The sequence below is a fragment of the Podarcis liolepis genome (genome assembly GCF_965112155.1).
Source record: "Podarcis liolepis genome assembly, chromosome: 8".
Taxonomy (NCBI): Eukaryota; Metazoa; Chordata; class Lepidosauria; order Squamata; family Lacertidae; genus Podarcis; species Podarcis liolepis.
In genome coordinates this window covers 59,211,126-59,230,030 of record NC_139560.1, presented here as the reverse complement: position 1 = coordinate 59,230,030, position 18,905 = coordinate 59,211,126, and the positions used below count along the sequence as shown (strand labels likewise).

At 39.6% G+C, this 18,905-nt stretch overlaps 1 protein-coding gene across 4 annotated transcripts in view; it reads left to right on the top strand.

The window, feature by feature from the left end:
• CDKAL1 (CDKAL1 threonylcarbamoyladenosine tRNA methylthiotransferase) overlaps positions 1-18,905 on the top strand; it is a 236,361-nt gene that overhangs the window by 111,404 nt on the left and 106,052 nt on the right. For all 4 annotated transcript variants that reach the window (XM_083518684.1, XM_083518683.1, XM_083518685.1 and 1 more), the window contains one exon: positions 2,426-2,529. In XM_083518684.1, the coding sequence (XP_083374810.1) occupies positions 2,426-2,529 (104 nt within the window). The remainder of the gene's footprint in view (positions 1-2,425; positions 2,530-18,905) is intronic.

The window sequence follows — 18,905 nt, the reverse complement described above, 5'->3', positions numbered from 1 at the left end:
CCTACAAAAAAATAATAATGAAATACATAGATTCAGTCTTATACAATAATATCAATATATCATCCCTTGATATTACAAAACTATGGTAAGAAAAAGCTTCCTGGTGCCAAAAACAAAAAATGGTAACCTCAATAAGCCACAATAAAACTATCAGCAGCTTGTTAACATTATATGTAAAATATATATTTTACTTACACGGTTCATGTGCATACACATGCACGAGTGACTAGTGTTTTTCTTATCCAAGTAAAACTGATATCCAGAGAGCTACCATGAGATGTTTCCTTGGCATAATCATTAATCTACTCTTCATAGTGTTTGCCACCTCTGAACCTGCCATGATGGAGTGCATGCTCTGCATACGAAAAATTCCAGCTTCAATCTATGGCATCTCCAGCTAGTAGTAGAAAAGACAAAAACTTTCTGAAATGCTGGAGAGCTGCTGCTAGTCAGCACTGAACTTAATAGGTCCATGATCTGACTATGCATAAGGCAGCCCTTCCTTTTTCTTCTGGGGCTCCTCCTGATACTTAACTGCCCTTCCTGTCTGAGGCAAAAGATAGCAAAGGCTAGAGATGGAGGGGAATGTGCCATTGAATGCTACAGCTTGAAAGGTGAGAGCACAAAGCCTGCAATAAACTCTGCCTTTTTACTCCCAGGAAGCAGGCTGAGCTATGGTCTCCTCAGTCCACCAGAGGTTCTTTGCATTAATCATTGTTGGGCTTAGTGAATACTAAGAAGGAAAATCTTGTAAAATAATGAGTCCATGAGGAAGGCAAGCTAAGGATTGGTATTAGTGTTTAGTTTAGTTAGTGTCTGTGTTACATGGACGCTATACATAAATTGAAACAATAAGCCCTGACCTCAGGCTTATGATCTAAAAAATATGAGCCATTGCAGAAGGTGAGTGGAGGGAATGGAAATCATCAGTTGGATAATGTCAGAACAAAACGTTAAAAGATACTTGCATCCAGTGGGAGCCAAATGCATCTTCTTTCGCTGGTGTTTCTTGGGCCCCAGTCAGAGCAGAGTTCTTTCCAGCAAAAAGAGATGAACTTGCTCCCTCAAGCTGTTCATTCTCAAGCTGATGACTTTAGCTAAGCTAGACTTCCCCTTGCTGTGACAGTCTACCTAGGAGGGAGAGGGTGCAATCTTCCAGAGACCCTTGATGGATGGCTTTTCTCTTTGCGTCAGCAGTGATGCATTAGTTGCACTGCTATACCAGGAACACAGCATTACTCTGGGGTGCTGTATATCGCATGACTTGTTTAAGCCTGCGGCAGTAAGTGAAGTATTAGGCCCCAGGCCCTGACACAAATTCAGTTGTGTAATTGCATATTACTTCCAGTTGGATTAGAAATGAACCAATTTCTTATCTGTTGCGTACCATTGGTTTCTACAAGCAGAGATGGATAAAGTGGGCATCTAAATGCACTCTGAGGGCTGTAATTGGCTTATAAAATTTGAGCTCTTTGATTACCCTTCTCCAAAAAGCACTTTATCTTTTTTAATGTCTCTATGACTGTCTGTTTTCATTCTCTTCTCCAGATGAGAGCCATACTTTGGGGGAGTCTTTTTCCCTGTTCTGTCATAGTTGTTCTGATTTCCAACTGTGAGGCACATCACTTCAGATTCAGTTCAGTTTAAAAGTTGAAAGGAAAGTGGTGCTAGAAAATATGGTGCTGTGTAATCTTCGCTGTAATGTGAATCAACCATTATTTTACTTTCTGTTGTGGTTTTATGTATCTTTTTGTCTTAATTCATGCTACTTCATAATCTTGTTCACTCCTCGTATTTACCATTTCTAGCTCCAGGTACCTTTACTGAATTATCTTTTTAGCAGGTTTACTATCCCTAAAAACATGATGGACATTATTTTCCCTTCTTGATGTAGGTTTTCTGCTTCGTATAATATTTATGGAAGTTTATGGAACTGGAGTATAAGGAAAGAATTTAAGTGGGGGGAAATGCAAGAGAAGTATATCTTTACTATTCAGCTGTTGGCCTGAGTTAAAACAAGAAGCTTACCAGCACTGAGCATCTTAACTTTTAATAGCCTTCTATTAACCAGATTAAAATCCATTCACTGGGGTGGGGAAAATGAAATTTTAGAATGGCTTACTGGGGAGATGGGTTCATTTTCAGTACAATGAACATCAAGATCTGTTGCAATTTATTTTTGTGCTCATCTAGCAGACTTTTCATCTGTGCATTTTAAAAAGTTGTGGTACCTGCTCACCTAATTTTTCTCCAGATACTTCTTTTAGACTCTCTGTATTTCTTCAAGTACTTCTTTTAGACTTTACCACTGCCAGCAGAAGGCAATCTGGCAGTGGTGCTGAAGCTTAAACAACTGCATTTAACAATATGTTGTGGGGTTAGGGAGAACTGATTTATAAAGTAATGCTTTCTACTTCCTCCCTAGGTGTTTGAATGCATGTACCTACTGCAAAACTAAGCATGCCAGAGGAGATCTAGCAAGTTATCCTATTGAAGAACTGGTAAACAGAGCCAAACAATCCTTTCAAGGTAGGCTTTTTTTGTTTTCTTTTGTTTTCTAAAACTTAAATCTGGTTTGATCTATCAAATTTATATCAGTGTGTATATAGTAGTATTTGCTACGAAATCCCATCATCCCCAGCAGACATGACCAGTGGTTAGAGATAATGAAACTTGTGATCTAGCAACATCAGGGTTGGAAAGGCTGTGCTAAACATACCAAAATCACAAAAAAACACAAACCAGCCCATAGTACTGTAAGATGATCAGCATCAGGCAAAATGGGAATTGCTCCCTATAAGCCGCAAGTGTAACATGTCTGTAACCAGTGGCTTTTATTGAAGGAATCTAAAACTGTTCAGCCTTTTTTATACCAGTAAAGCATGTTGTCACATTGTTAATTGTTATATTGTGAACTACCCTGTGATCCTTGGGTGAAGGGCGGTATAGAAATTTAATAAATAAACAATTCAATAGAAGTTGCATAAGGAAGTTAAAATTCAAATCTCTTTATGCTGTTGACCGTAGGCTCTCTCAACACTTTGTTGTCTGGTTCTAAGCTGCCTAGTTACTGAGTGGCAACAGCTTAACCAAGTCAAGGGCATTTGGAAGGGCTGTTAAAGCTCTGTCTTCCCAGATCCACTGTAGTTTCAGCAAAGGCCAAAGATAGGATTTTGTGGGAAAACAAAACTTCACTCTCTTTTCTAGCTGAAATGAAAACTGGAATGGTAACATGTACTGAAGTGCTGTGCATTACCATATCATTCTACTGTCAATCCTCCCCATGCATCTGCTAGATAAACATATCCAGAATTTACCTGAATTCATTAGCTGTGGCAGCTGGTGCCCGCTGGACCTGGTAGGACTATTAGGAGGTCTTGGGGGGCATTCTGGGTCTCTCCCCATCCTCCTGTCTTGAAAAAATACTGTGGACACTTAAGAAGTGCAGTCTTACAGATCTGTAGTCATATTTCCTGGTAGTAAGCTCCGTTGAACATAATGGGGCTCCTGAGTCAGCGTGTGTATGATTGTGTTGTAGATTTATTAGTAAAGCAAATGCATCAGGTGATGTTCTTAGATACTTGGGTTGTTTAATTTCCAGTAAGGCCGTAGATAGCTCCGTTGGTTAGAGCCTGGTTCTGATAACGTCAAGGCTGCAGGTTCAAACCCCATAAGGGACAACTGTATATTCGTGCATTTCAGGGGGTTGGACTAGATGATCCTCAGGGTTCCTTCCGGCTCTGTGATTCTATGTCTATGTCTGGTTTGTTTTAAGTAGTCAGAGGCCCAGGAGAAAAAGGTTCAATTATTGATCTCAATCACATGCTCTTTTCTGTGTGGGCTTTGCTACTTGCTTCACCAGAAAAGAAAACTACAAAGTTTTGATTTTCATTCCCATAGAGCTTTTCCTACTAAGAACTTCCTGATGACAATGTAAGGTTTGGTATATCTAACCCTTTATCCTCTTGCTTTGAAATACTGCCGTCTTATTCTTTACCATTGTTTAAAGTTTGTTTTGGGTTTCTTTTTTGACATACAGCAACGTTGGGCTCTTTTTGCTTTGACTTTTTTCCCCTTTTTCTTAACTGGCGTAGCATTAAACAATTTATATATCATGGCATTGTTTCGCTGTCTTTTGTTGAAGTCCCTTAAGACTTTAAGTGACATGTTGTTCGGCATAATGGAAGGAAGGTCAACAAAGAGGGAGCCTGTTTGTACTTGGCAGTGCAAGTATTTGCTTTTGATTAAATCCAAAATATTTTTTTACTGTAGTGTTTGCTGAAGATCATTTAGTGCCTTATTTAATAAATGTCGTTATGCTTTCATTATACACTCAAGACGTGAGTGACACACTTGATAGCCACTTGATAACTGGATGACCACTGCTCTGCCCAGCAAGTAATTTATTTATTAATTGATTCTATTATTGTAATATTCTCTGAAGTTATTTGTGCAGAAGGCTAAAAAATGTACTCACTAAACAACCCTACTTTATGTGAGGTCTTGGTTTAAGATAACTTGGGTAGCTTATTTTATTCTATTATCTCTTCCAACCCCTTTCTCATACTTTTGGCCCCAAAAGTTCTGATATACCAGATTGAACAGGAATGCCTTCTCAAGATGGTTAACTTAAAATTTGCTTTGTTGCTCCCTTTTGTATATTAAAAATGTTCAGGACTTGGCTGCTGACTCTGCTAATGTAGAAACACTTAATGCCAAGATAAATATTTTGATACCAGTCTGTTGGTTTCTTAAAGCTCCACAGGACAGCATGAAGAATTAGGGTTTGTTCTTTTTCATTATCCCATGTAATGCTTCCTAATGGCTCTTCAGGAAAAACAAATGTATTTGCAGACTTCGGACTATTATTAATTTAGGTAGCCATGAATACTACTGTGCAACACAAAAACAAGCATATTAAGCTATGTTTTTAACAGAGACTATACTATAAACCAATAAGGCTACCTTAGATTGTGACATTAAATAAATTCTATTAACTATGAACATAGTCCAGAATCTGCTCCTGTTTGATTATTGATGGCATGGAGAATATCTCCACAAGACTCAGCAAATGATAACAGCCACAGGCAAGCTTCTTCATAATGGCAGTTTTGTGTGTAGTACTCTTTAGTGGCTTTGCGGTGTGAAAACACATGAGAAATATTAGCTTTCCTGGGGTTGCTCAAATGCTAGTGTGTTTTAAAACACCAGATGCAAGAGTATGTTGGAAAGGTAGGGTGGAATTCACCTTTTGCCAGCATACTTTCAAATGGTACTTATTTTATAGCTGAAAACCCTGTAAATAAATAATTGAAATATGTTCTGGCAACCTTGGAGTGCCGTCTTAGAGCAAGTGACTGTTCTAAATAATATTTGTCCATAGGAATGTGTGCCTGTTTTATGATTTCATCAAGTATTATCCCTGGTATTATTCATTTATAACCCTTCAGACTAAAGTGTTCTATGGGAAATTGAAAGCAGGTACAGGTGCATTGCATGAAGTGTTATTATTTAGGAAACTGTGATTTTAATCCCCATCCCACAATTCTTAAGGCGTTTACGTGATTTGCCTTTATTTTTATTTCAACGGTTTATTAATTGGGTTATTAGCACTGTAAGAGCAGGAAGGCCAAAACTGATAATTTTGTCTGCCTTGTATTGAACACCCTCCTCTCTGTTGGATCTGGGTTGCAATTAGTTGCAGTTATGCCCAGACACTAGTAATGCTATGTTATCTTTACCTTTTAAATGCAGTAGCTTTGTCTCTGAGAAATTTCATCTGTTTGATAGGCTAAATGAGAACCATTGCCTTTCAGAAGTGACCACCATAATCCATCCTGCTGCCAAAGAATATCTCCGATTCTAAAGCCTCTGCAAAATCTTGATGAAGTTGATGGTACTATTATGATTTAATGATGCTAGTGTGGCATAACTCGTAAAATGTTGCACAAGAACTGTGGATATTTCTCATTATGTGAACCTTGTGTCATTCACCATTTCTCAACCTGGGATGAGGGTTTTGTGTTTCCCTGAGCTGCATTGGAAGAGGAAAGACATCGTTTTGTATTGAAAATGTTGCTATTCCATTATTGTATGTGGCCTTTTATTGAGATGGAACAAGGAAATGTGGCAGTATGATGGGACTATGAAGGAAAGCTAGGGAGGGGTATGGGTAACAAAAAGATAGAGGAGGAAGAGGAAACAAGAAATGAAGAAGATCAAATCTACTCTGGCACTCTTTATAGATTACAGCAGAAGCATGACAGCTGTTGCTTCATCAGCTGTGACATTTATAGGTTTAACGTTCTCTGGGTGGGACTACAGGTGAGAAGGCCACATTCAGGTAATAAAAAATATTTTTTAAAAAAGAGAGAAGGCCACATTCAGGTGAGGACGATTGATATGAGAGGCCTTGCCTATATGGTGCCACGTCTTTAGATATTACATCAGTACATGTGAAACTGAATTCCCTGCCACAAAAGCAATCTGTAAAGGCCCATTATACTTAAGGTTCATTTTGGTTGGGCGTTGAGTTCTAAGAAATTGAGCCAAATATCTTCATGGAAAGTTTGATTTTGATGAGAGATCTGGAGAATATGTGTACGTAAATTATGTAATTAAGGGTAGGGGTTGTTGTTTTCTTGACAATGGCGACAGTGTTTTACCACTTTGTTTATATTAACCTGTGTTTCAAATGGCAAGAACTTTAAGATACATTCCTACATAAGTATGTTTGATGAGTAAAAGGGGGGAAATTACTTGATGCTATGTAACATTGGCCACCTTCAAAATCACATTTTTAAAAAACTATTACTCACCAGCTAAACTTTGTAAAACCTTCCCAGAAGCACAGCTCAGAGGCTGAACATTGCTTCTGGATTTTGTGTAATATTTCTGTTTGTGTTGTGGTAAATGTCTGTATATAGGATGGTTTCCATGGATTTACAGTATGGTAGACAACAGAGAAATGTTGCGTAAGCAAGTGGCTTGTTTGTTAAATGATATTTCTGCTTGCTTTTCATAGTCTGAAGGCAAGTCTTAGGCACAGGGTTGAGAAGGCACCTTAGTTTGTGGCTGAAACCTTTTTTAGACAGATTAATGTTGGCTTGTTTTCAGTATGCTCCCTTCTCAGCAGGCTTTCTTGTGGAGAGCTGGAAATTCTTCTTTTTCCCTTGAAAAATAACAGCATGTTTTTGTGTGGGTTTGATTTCACCCCATGAATACTTGAGTTTTATCTAAGTTACCAGGCAGCACAGGATGGAAAGGGGAATGGTAATAACCAGCACCATGAATTGCACCCAGAAATGGACTGGAAGCCAGTGCAGCTCATACAATAATGGAGACACACGATCCCAACACTTTGGCTCAGTCAGGTTTTTCGCAGCACCAATTGAAGTTTCCAAATGGTTTTCCAGGGCAGTTCCACACAAAGTATGTTACAGTAATCCAGTTGAGCTGCAACTACTGCATATATAGAATCACAGAATTGTAGAGTTGGAAGGGATCCCATGGGCCATCTAGTTCAACCCACTGCAGTGGAAGACCATGGCCAGGCCTTCCTGCATTGGGACCTGTTAAGTCCCAAATTGCTGCTTGAGTCAAAGATCATTCCCATTGACTTAAATACAGTTGGCATTCATCATTTGTATCTGGACTCTTATTTATTGAAAGTGTTTATTAGCTGCTTTCCAGCCATGAGTCTCAGACCAATTTACAAAATAAAACAAAAATACAATGTAATCAGGCAGGTTTCCCCCAAAAAAGCAGCAGATGGATTAAAGTCCAGCATTAAAAACCACAGTCATTAAAAGGCCCGAGCAAATAAATAAGTCTTCTCCTGGCATACACTTGGTAAACCCAGCAAGATGGACGGGGTAGAAATGAATTATTATTATTATTATTATTATTATTATTATTATTATTATTATTATTAAAATAAAGATGATGCCAGGCAAGTAAGGTGGTTTCTCAAGTCAGTATGGAGACAAAAAACAAAGCTCTTTTCAGGGGTGGGAGACTTCAGGCCTAATGGCCAAATGTGGCCATCCGTACTTCGCTATTTGGCCCTTGTGATTGTCCACAGGCTGCACCTTCTCCCCAGCCGCAGCCCCTGCAGGCCTTTCTTCACTTCTTTCCTCAGTGTGTTTGCCTAGCTGACCTGGATAGAGGACAGAGAAGTGGATATGAGTCGGAACTCCACCAACTTTTTCTGTCATCCCTGAAGGTTGCCCACAGCCGAAAAAGTCCCCCACCTCTGTGTTAATGTTGGGAGAAGGCGGTCCTTCAGCTTTTGGGGGGATTTAAAAACCCCCACTTTGAATTGTGCTCAGAAATTGATCAGCTGCCACTCAGCTGTCCCAAGACCAGCAATAATATGTTCCATACAACCAGTCATAGTTAACATTCTTGCTGCTGCGTTTTGCATTATCTGCAGTTTCTAAACAGACTTCCATGCACAGCATATATGGTATAAACACAGTGTTAGTTGTGCATGGATAACAGTGGGGACAGCATGGCATTCAAAAATGTAAGCTGTGGCTCAAAGCGCTGTAGCTTCTGTGGTCTCTGATTAGCTATGATTTCAGTTGGCTCAATGGAACCTTGGATTCTAGACCAATTTGTAACATGTAATTTGAATGAGAAAGAATAATTGCATATTTTTAGGTGACAGATATGATTGCAAGTACAGAAATGTTTTTATGAGGATACTATACAGGCATCCTCCAATCCCTTACAGTCTAGCCTTTGCTTAACTGGACAAGCTACTTTTATGTTTAATTCTTATGTATCTAGTCATAGAAGAGTTCAGGACTGATAAGAAAATGAACTTTGTAGCCACACACATATACAAGCACACATCCTGTGCTGTTAAGAGTAGCTTGGAGAAGCAGGGACACTAAGACACAGCTCTGGTATGTGTTGTTTCTTTGAAGAAAACCCATGGCAGGAAGACATGACCAGCTCTTCTCTCCTGTGATGGAAAGCAATTGCCCTGTCTCTCACCGCCTCTGGTGTTCTGGTGGAGCAGAGACAAAGCACCTGTACACACTGGGTATTCTAATTTGGCACAGCTGATTTGCATAATTGGTACAACTGATCTTTTGTAGTCATTGCCAGTATTTGAGGACCTGGAACTTGTCAACCCTAGAGGCAGTAATAATGTATGGCTTAACTTCCACATAATATTGGGCATTTCTACTTTTTTCCACCAATTCTAAAGCTATTTCATATTCAAAAAGTGTAAAAATGGATAGCGATGGATGTTGCAGGATAATCAGGATTTAAATCCAGCCAGATGGACGAGGTATAAGTAAATAGTAGTAGTAGTAGTAGTAATATGTAACAATAGTACTGTTGGTTAAGGGAATATCTACCTGTAACTGTTTTAAGGGAGTTAAATTTGCAAAATTGATTAGATATAAAATCCTCATGAAAGATAAATTTCACAATCAAATTATAAAAATGAAAATGTAAAGTGATGTGTGATGAATGTGGCATACACATAAAATCTGTTTCATGTGCTCTTTAGAGAGTTTTTACATTTATGCATTTATTTGGCAAACACTGATATACGTATCAATGAAGCTTGATTGCTGAACGTTTATGCTTCTTTTTATGGCATACACTTGTGTTAAAATAAGTGTAGATATTTATTTTCAATATGTCTTGTATAAACCAGATCTTTACAAGATTATGATCCATATCACATTCGTGGGGTGCTCCAGCATTGCCAAAAGAGGGATTTAGTTCGTATAAAAGTACAAGTTGTGCTGCTTTTAATTTAAGTTGTATTTGTAATCTGTTTTTGCTTTGCTTTCATTTGCAGACCAAGTGCCCCAAAGGAGAAAAAAATAAATAAACCCACTCTTGTTTCTGGTTTATTTGCAAACCGGGTCAGACGCCTTTGATTAGGTCTCAGCTGGAGCATAATTTGAATCTTGACAGATTGAACCTAAGCAGCAGGCTTTCTCCAGCTCAGCCAAAGCTGGGAGGGGGCAGAATAAAAGCTAATTCCAGTTCACAAGCAGAACAACAGTGCCGAATAAATGTGCAACTGTTAATGAATAGCTATTTCAAATATTTACAAAAGACTGAGGAAAAAGAGATTGGCATCCCAGGCAGCTGTTCTAGGAAGGAACTATTAAAAATAAAGATCAAAAATAATGCTCAAATGCTAATATATCCATCAAATATCAAATGAACTGGGGTGGGGATGGGAAGATAGCTTCAGAGACTGTAGACTGGATCTCATGTAGCCATTTTACACCATTCTATAGATAGCTGTATTTAGGTTTAACAGATCACTAGGGCCAATAGGAATAGGAACAGACACCTCAAACATGTGTGTGTAGGATCTTGAACTTTTTGGCATTCACCTACCCTTATTCTAATTCAAGCCACAAATCTGTTTTCACTGGATTAACTAATGGAGGGAGGTGGAAATGCATACTTTCTAAAATATTTGGGTTGTATCCAGTGGTATCGCACAGCTGACTGTAAGGTGTCCATCAGCATAATGGGGAGAGAAGCAATTTTTAGCCATTTCCCCTGCCCCCTGTAGACGCAATCTGTTCTGAAGGGTTGGGAGATCCTTCAGAGCAGATTTAAAGGAGGGGAAATCACTTAAAATTGCTTCCCTTCATAGAATTGTTGAGTTGGAAGTCCATGTTCCACTGATGGAAGCCTTTGTGTCAGCTGTGCAATGCTATTAAGATTACAACCCCTTGTCACAAAATAGGAATTCAGTTCTAGAAAACTGGAAACTAATACCCCATTGTTATTTGTATCCAGGATCAAAATACTACTACTAAACTGGTGGATATTTTTCTGAACCAAAATCTAGCAGTATGAATTTGTGAGACAAGTCTGCAAGTGCACCCATAGTTTTATTGTTTTGCTTGCATCATGGCAGTCCCTGTGGCTTTTAGCACTAAACCACAGCTTGCTGAGGCCTGTAAGGGAGTTGCATCCTCAAAAGTGAATGTGGCAGAGATTCCTCAGTTAACTGGCTCCTATATTGCACTTTTTGGTGTTTTGGTCAGTGTGAATGTGGAGATGATTCTGGCAGCAATAAAACATGGCAATGCGAAAAGTCACTTATCCTGCTTCCAGATAAGAGATGCAAAAAAGATCAGGCAGACTTACACTATTTTTAAATTGGAATTTCAGATTGCCCTTCATTCCATAGAACCTAAAGGTTCTCAGGGTACAGTAAATGCAACATAGAGGAAAGAAAATCTTAACCTGCTACATACACATTCAGATACTTGAAATAAAGAAAGACCAACAAGAAAATTCATCTATGTTGAAGTTGGCTTCCAAGTTAGCATGGTAGTGTTTTCTATGAAGCTAATCCATGTGAATTATACATCTATCTTAGTAGTAGTGCTGAAGCTATGTAGCTTTTGGGAATTATAATTTGGGCACTTAGATTTTTCAAAACAGTGGGAGTAATAGAGAATGAAATCTGGAAATCTGTTTTCGTATTTTATATAAAACACATAGTAAGGATAAGATAAAATTATATTAGGACTTTAATGACTAAGGGCAGTATGCAACTAACTTTGTTCCATCACAGCAAGGATTGTACTTCAGCAATGTACCGTAATTTCCCTGCGTCTCCTTGTGTGCGCCCCCTAAATCTGTTCTCTGGGTTTCTGGATGGAGAGAAAGTTGTAATTTACAAATGGAAATCCTTGCACTGACAGGAGGTTAGTTGGATACCCCCTCAAGAGTACAAATCCTGAAACACACACACACACACACACACACACACACACACACACTGTTGATTGCATGAGTGAGGAAGTTAGGATGTTGTGTCTGTGTGTTCTCTGCAGGCAGAGGGGAGCATTGCTTAGGTTTTCCTGCCATGGTGGCAGCTCCAGCTCCACCCAGGTACATAGAAGGTTCTTATACCTGAAGGTTCTTTTAGCAGTATCAGAAGAAAAGCCTCCAAACAGGGAAATTAAGAGGCAAGACTGAATCCCCAACCCCCTTGAATTTCCTATGATATTTAGTCATGTGGAATTCTCTGAGTATTATTAGGCAGTGAAAAATTCAGGCCTGGTGTTGAGCAATGTTGTACAGTGGTGCCTCACAAGACGAAATTAATTCGTTCCGCGAGTTTTGTCGTGTTGCGATTTTTTTCGTCTTGTGAAGCACGGTGTCGGAAAAGTTTTGGAAAAGCTTCAAAAATCGCCAAAGTCTTCAAAAACCTCAAAAAAGGCTACCACACCGTGTGCTATGAGTTGCTCCTCGAAGTCAAGTTGCAACTGTATTAACAGTGTTAAGAAAAAGGAAACAAACTTGCAAGACGTTTCCGTCTTGCGAAGCAAGCCCATAGGGAAAATCGTCTTGCAAAGCAGCTCAAAAAAACAAAAAACCCTTTCGTCTTGCGAGTTTTCCGTCTTGCGAGGCATTCGTCTTGCGAGGTACCACTGTATTAGTGTTAGAAAGTTCTTATTTGGGGGAGCTGAATAAGGATGAATAAAATGTGTGTGTTCTACAAACAGTTTGCCCTGCAAAATACTCTGTGGAAGTGATACAGTTGGAGAAAATGTTCAAAATTTTGCAACATGTCGAAAAACAAAAACAAAAGTGTGGCAATAATTGGACAGGGGAGGCAACAAAGGTTTTAAGAGGAGGCTCTGTATCTCAGCTGGTGATTGCACATTTATAACTATTGGGACCCTATTGTCTGAGAACAATCTCAATGCATGCAGAACTTAATGACTGTATTCTTTTGCATGATAATGAACTAGGTTTAGGTTTAGCAAGAAAAAGAGGGAAGCCCACTCCCACCCCTGAGCACTCTTCTGGCAGAAAACATTTTTGCTGTAACCTTGAATTTTCTTGCTTTTCTTGGATTTGGGTTACATCCTTAAATACATTTCAATTTTTACCCTTTAATTTCTTTTAATCTACATGTTGGGTTTAGTTGTAGCTCCTTCCAAATACTTTGTTTTATGCCTCCAGCTGCTTCCAAGCAGCCATTGTGCTGAATAAGCACTTATTTCAGTATGTCCTTGATAAAATTAATGAAAGCATCTGCAGAAGTGGCGGCAGCAGCTGCAGTGCCTTCTGGAAGCCAACTTCTGCTTAACATTGTAATAAAAGGAATAGTTTTGTGCTGGAAGCGAATGTTGACTTACTTCTAGAAAAAAAGGGGGATTGCACCTGCCACTGCTGGTCTGGCTATGTGGTTTGTTGATTATATGCTCTTGTTAGGCCCATTGTCATTGGCAAAAAGAGGATGATGTCACCTTTATTAAGCTCACTTGGCACCTTTCGAGTGATAAATAATTTGCCTGCTGTTGTCTTTTTTCTTCTCTAGCATGTGCCTTGTTTTAGAAGCAGAGAGAGTGTCATGTAGTCACAGTTAAATGCTGGAGAAATGTAGAGGTGCATGGAAATAAAAAGGAGTGATGCTTCTAATCACTGTGCATAGTAATGGAGTACAAGTGCACATTTAGGATCATTATCCTGTTACCAGGTGGGGCCCTTGAGCTTTCACGTGTATAGAAACTGCTCAAGGTTGCATAGATGAAGTAAGAGGTACTGCAACACCATCTGCTATTTTCTCATTAATTCCTGTTTCCTAGGCCTAATCCAAATTGTCTTTGAATAGCACTTCAGTGCTTAATCGAGGCTGTGAGAACAGCTAGGGCTGCCAGATCTAGATCCAGAGGGGTTTTCCTGTACCTTTAAGAGTTGCATTAAATTGAGAATTTCACTATGTATGTTATTCCCCAGCATTGTCGACAAACTGCAACTGGTAGAAATTTCCTTTCTGTTTAACTTTTAAAGGCACAGCCCCGAAACACTGGATCAAGCAACTCTTGTAAATGCTTTGTTCAAGATAATGTGCTGCACGTTTGCCTTTGTAGAGACACTTCCTGCCAAAAATGTTGTTTCTTTGACAGCTGCACTCTTAAGCACCTAGAATTTTAACACTTCTAAAAGTCTCAGGTTTATGTCTGGGTCAACTACAACATTTTCAACAGATTTTTTAAAGCATATTGTTGTAACCATAGCACGGGATGCAAATGGTTTTAAAAATAATTTACTGGTAAGCTTTGCTTACCAGGAAGGAAAGGCAGCAGGGAAGTTGTTGTGAAGCAAACATACTGACAGGAGCACTGGACTGACCTCTGCACCACCTGTTACCTCCTCTTCCTAGTACGGAAGCCACCTGCCAGGAAGCAGCTCTGTCCCAACCAGCAAGCCACTTCTGGTTTGAATCTAGAGGTAAAATGTGAAGTGATAGAAATACCAAAGAAGACTGAAAAATGGCTTGTAACTGAAATCAGGACATACAAGGCCATTTTGAAGCCATTTTAGGATCTCCCCTTGGGCTTGTATAAATTTAACATTATCTCTAGTACAGTGGTACCTCGGGTTACAGACGCTTCAGGTTACAGACGCTTCAGGTTACAGACTCCGCTAACCCAGAAATAGTACCTCAGGTTAAGAACTTTGCTTCAGGATGAGAACAGAAATCGTGCTCCGGCGGCAGCAGGAGGCCCCATTAGCTAAAGTGGTGCTTCAGGTTAAGAACAGTTTCAGGTTAAGAACAGACCTCCGGAACGAAGTAAGTACATAACCCGAGGTACCACTGTACATATCAATCAGCTCCAACATCACTCATCAGGCCAAAACAGGTGAAAGATTAGAAGCAAGCTTGCATCTTAAAAGCAACAGCTTTCAATGGTGCTTTTACATATTGCTTGATAACTTTCTTTCTAAAGAGGCTGTAAGCTGCCTTCTTTAAAAATGCTCAAGGGTCTGGCTCTGAGCCCAGGATGGCAATCTGCTTGATCCCACCATTACCTGTCCGTGGCCCTAGTTTTAAGTCAGCTGCTTCCACGGTGAGACAGTTTTATTCGGTATATATTGTCCCTTTAAGACTGTGCCGGGCAGACTGTTGTTTTTGTGTGCTAGCTAATTTTAAAGTGGGGTTTTGGGTGGGGAGTTCTAAACTGGGTTTTGTATTGTTACAATATCCTGTGTTTGCTGCTTTGTGGAGAGATTCTCTTAGAAAGTGGAATAAAAATCTATTAAATAAATAACCTTAAACTGCTTTCTCTTCACTTCTACTCATCTCCCATTTTCCTTCAGAGCATAATTTAGCATGACTCACCTGTGTATGTAATGAATCTGAAGATAAATGGTCTTTTTTTAAAAGGACTTTCCCCCAAAATAGGCAGAATCTATTGAATGAATGTGGCTCCTGTACTGTAAATTAGATAACAACATTTAACATCTTTTGTCTAATTTTGTTTATTTACCTACTCAATTTGAATTATTCACTTCTTTTACATACCTAATTTTAAGAGATTTTCCAGACACAAAATCGTAAACACAAGAAAACCATTCAACATAGAAGAAAACAACACATGAGAGAGAGAGAGAGAGAGATGTAGAGACACATCTATAAAGCTGTTGTTGCATCCCCAAATATCTTACCACATGTGTAGCTGCTAAAACAAGCATGAGTATCCTGGTGCCCTCCAGATGTTGCTGGACTACTCCCCATTATTCCTGACAACTGGCCATGCTAACAGGGACTTAAGGGAATTGTACTCTAGCAGTACCTGGAGGGCTGCAGATTCCCCATCACTGCACTAAAATTTCAGTCCTTGAGGCAAGTTATGCTATTCCTCCTTTAGTCATCCCAATTCAGCAAATGATGGTTCATTGAAACTACTTGCATAATTCAAGTGTATTTATCTAATCAGAATCGATGTATAAAGATCCTTAGCTGTTGATTCTGAGGAATTCAGCATAGCGCTAAGCAAATCGCTCTGTCAGTGCAAGCATTTCTGCATGTCTGATGAAATTATCTGCCCCCTCCTTCCCTTGCATTCTGCTCCGGGGTTTCTCCTGACCACCCTCTCCTGAACCAGTTGTGGGGCACCCTGAATTTTTACTTTGAGCTTCATAGATTTCAAAACAATGAAATATTTGCATGCATTTCAAAATAGTCCTCAGTGCTTTCACTTGTTAAAATTCTTTCTTGATTGAGTGCATGTATTCTCAAACATCAGTTTATTTCACCTGATCCATGGATGGGGATCCTGTGCTTGCCCCAGATATTGGACTCTAATTCCCATCAGTCTCAGCCAGCATGGCCAGTGGTCAAGGATGATGGGAAGTGTAGTCCAAGAGTATCTGGTGGTTCACGGGTTTCCCATCCCTAATGTAGAAGATGGAGGCTAATAGGCAAGTCAGAGGAGTCAGATATTGCAAGAGCAACAAACTTGGCAGACTCTTAAATTACACTCCTTCACCAAATAACTGAAGATTCTGCACCATTTGAAATTACTTTCCCAACATCCAGTCCCAAGAGTGTTACTTATTTAGCAATCCAGTCAAATGCAGTAGCAGTGCAGCAAGAGGTAGATCTCTATGAAGTCCAACAAGAGACCTTATTTTGGTATCGCACAGGGCACCACTGAAATTTGAGACACCAGGTTTCGCCAGTGAGTGCAATCAGTGCTTGAACAGAAGAGGTTTACACCAGCATGAATGGGCCGTAACAATCTTATTTTTTATAACCACTTTTTAAAGTGTTTACGTTTTTCCCTTATTCAAAAAAAACAAACAAACAAACAAACCCCAACAACAACAACAACAACCCCAAAACCATTTAATGGTTTTTAAAAATTTCTTCCAAGCTTTCCAGTGTTTCCTCCTCCTCCATTAATTCCAGGCCTTGGGGTGGAGACCTTTTTTCTTGGCCTTCACATCTCTATTTAATACCAGAGAGCAATCCCAACTACAAAAATGTACTTGTTCCGAAAAAAGATCCTTCTTAAGATGCATGTCTTAAGAAGCCTTCATTTCCATTGGTAAAAGGTTAAGATACGCTTGCCAAATCAGTGGGAAGCAAGATGTGTGTGGGAGAGGGAAGAGAATGATCAATACGTCATGAAAACAGCGCACACTGAATTGCCTGAGACCTTGAACAGTACATGAACTTGTGTTAAGGGTTTTATTTTGGGATTTCGTAATGAACTGTTGGTGGCTCTGGGAGAGGAAGGGAGGATTGATTTTGTGTTAGCCCCTTTCCTCCTCCTCCTCCTCCTCCTCCTTGAATCATAGTTCTTTGCTAGGTCATTTGATAACATAAAAATATGCAGGCATCTTCTTTCTAAGTGTGAAATATTTGTGAAATTATAATCTCAAATATTTATGAAAGATTTGGATTGCAGTCTGTTGGCATGCTTTTCCTAAAGCAGCCTGTAAGTTTGGCAAGGGGAAAGGCAGGGGGAGGTGTTCTTTGAGACATTTCCTTTAGAGACTTTTTCCGATTTATTCCAGATGTTTCCTTGATAGTTTCATCTGCACAACACTCCCACTGCCCGTATTTATCAGTGTTTTGGTAACAATTGCTATTATTCAGTAAGGTCTTTCACTACTCATGTGTTAGAGCTCTTAACAAATTTTTTTTTATAGCCCACACACGTTTCCAGAAAATTTAGCTTTCTTCAGTAATTTTGAATGTATTTCCTTATGTGGTTTAGTAGGGAACTCCAGGACTTAATAGTAGAATTAGTTAAAAGCATGGGGGATGGGCAACTTACCCCAGAAGAGGGCAGCAGTGCTATTCAGAAACTGTTAACTTGTCTTCCTCTGACACCTTGAGCACATTTGAGCATTTCAGAGGTGTATGCTGTATGTGTGTAGAAAATGATCTCTGTGCCATTTCCTTAAAGAATTTCTACTGAAAGGTAAAATGTGGTAATTTTTATTTATTTATTTTTTTGCAATGAGAGTTGTATTGCTTTAATTCTGTTGTAAGCTGCCTTGGAGGTCATATGCAGAAAGGCAGGGTATAAATTTCATAAACAAAAAATTCACCTGTCACAGTTTATAGGAGGCTTTGGGCTCCTCCTACACCACCATTTGCACAGTTTAACTGTTGCTAAGATATTTCTGTTTCATGGTTCAAATATAATTCAGTACCATAGTACCCCACTTTTCTAATGGTGTTATATGCTCATGTAACATGTAACATGAGCCTGTTTGGTAGACATGAGTTTATATCCCTGCTCAGCCATGAAACTCACTGGGTGACCTTTTCCCTGGCTCCAGCGGACCATGGATGGAACTCTACTCACACAATGACCCCTTTCTGGTCATTCTTCCCACTGCAGTCCCTTGTACTCTGCCAGAAGCTTCTCCTGGGGGTTAAGGGTCACTCTAGAACATTGTGGTTTATAGCACAAGGGGATGGAGTGAGCCAGGGGAATTAGCAGGATTCATTGTGAGCTGTTTCATTTCCATTTTTTCTTCTCTGTTCTTTTTTTACTGCTGGGCTGCCACTATTTGGGAGCCCTTCTAGAGCACCTCCCATTTCCGAAGTCATTGGGAAGACCCTGTTTCCTATAGAAATAGAAAATGACTTTCCCAGCACCAGGGCCTTCCTCAAGCTGGCCTCCTCCATTTGAGGGGACAACCTTTGAAGCCAAGCCATGGTGTAGGGATTTGTAGTTCTATGAAGGGTCTTCTAACCATGCTCAGCACCTTTAACAAACTACAGTTCCCAGGATTCTTTGGGGGAAGCCATGGCTGTTAAAAGTGTTCTAAGAGTGCTCCAAATGTATGGTGTGGATATGGCATATGTGTAGGAAAGTTGCATCCACTTATAGTGGATTCCAGCAAACCAATCCAGAAGGCATGAGGTCTTTGAAGGTGCCAGGGATTGAACCTGGTACCTTCTGCATTCAACACATGTGTCTTCTTACTGAGCTATCACTAGGTTTATTAAAATGTACAATTTTAGCAAATACCTCAACTCATCAACCTCTCTTTAATACTGTCATGTACAGCAGGGCAGGTGTTACCCACTGCTTCCATATTATCTTTGGCTGCAACTGGATGCATAGGAACTAATGAGA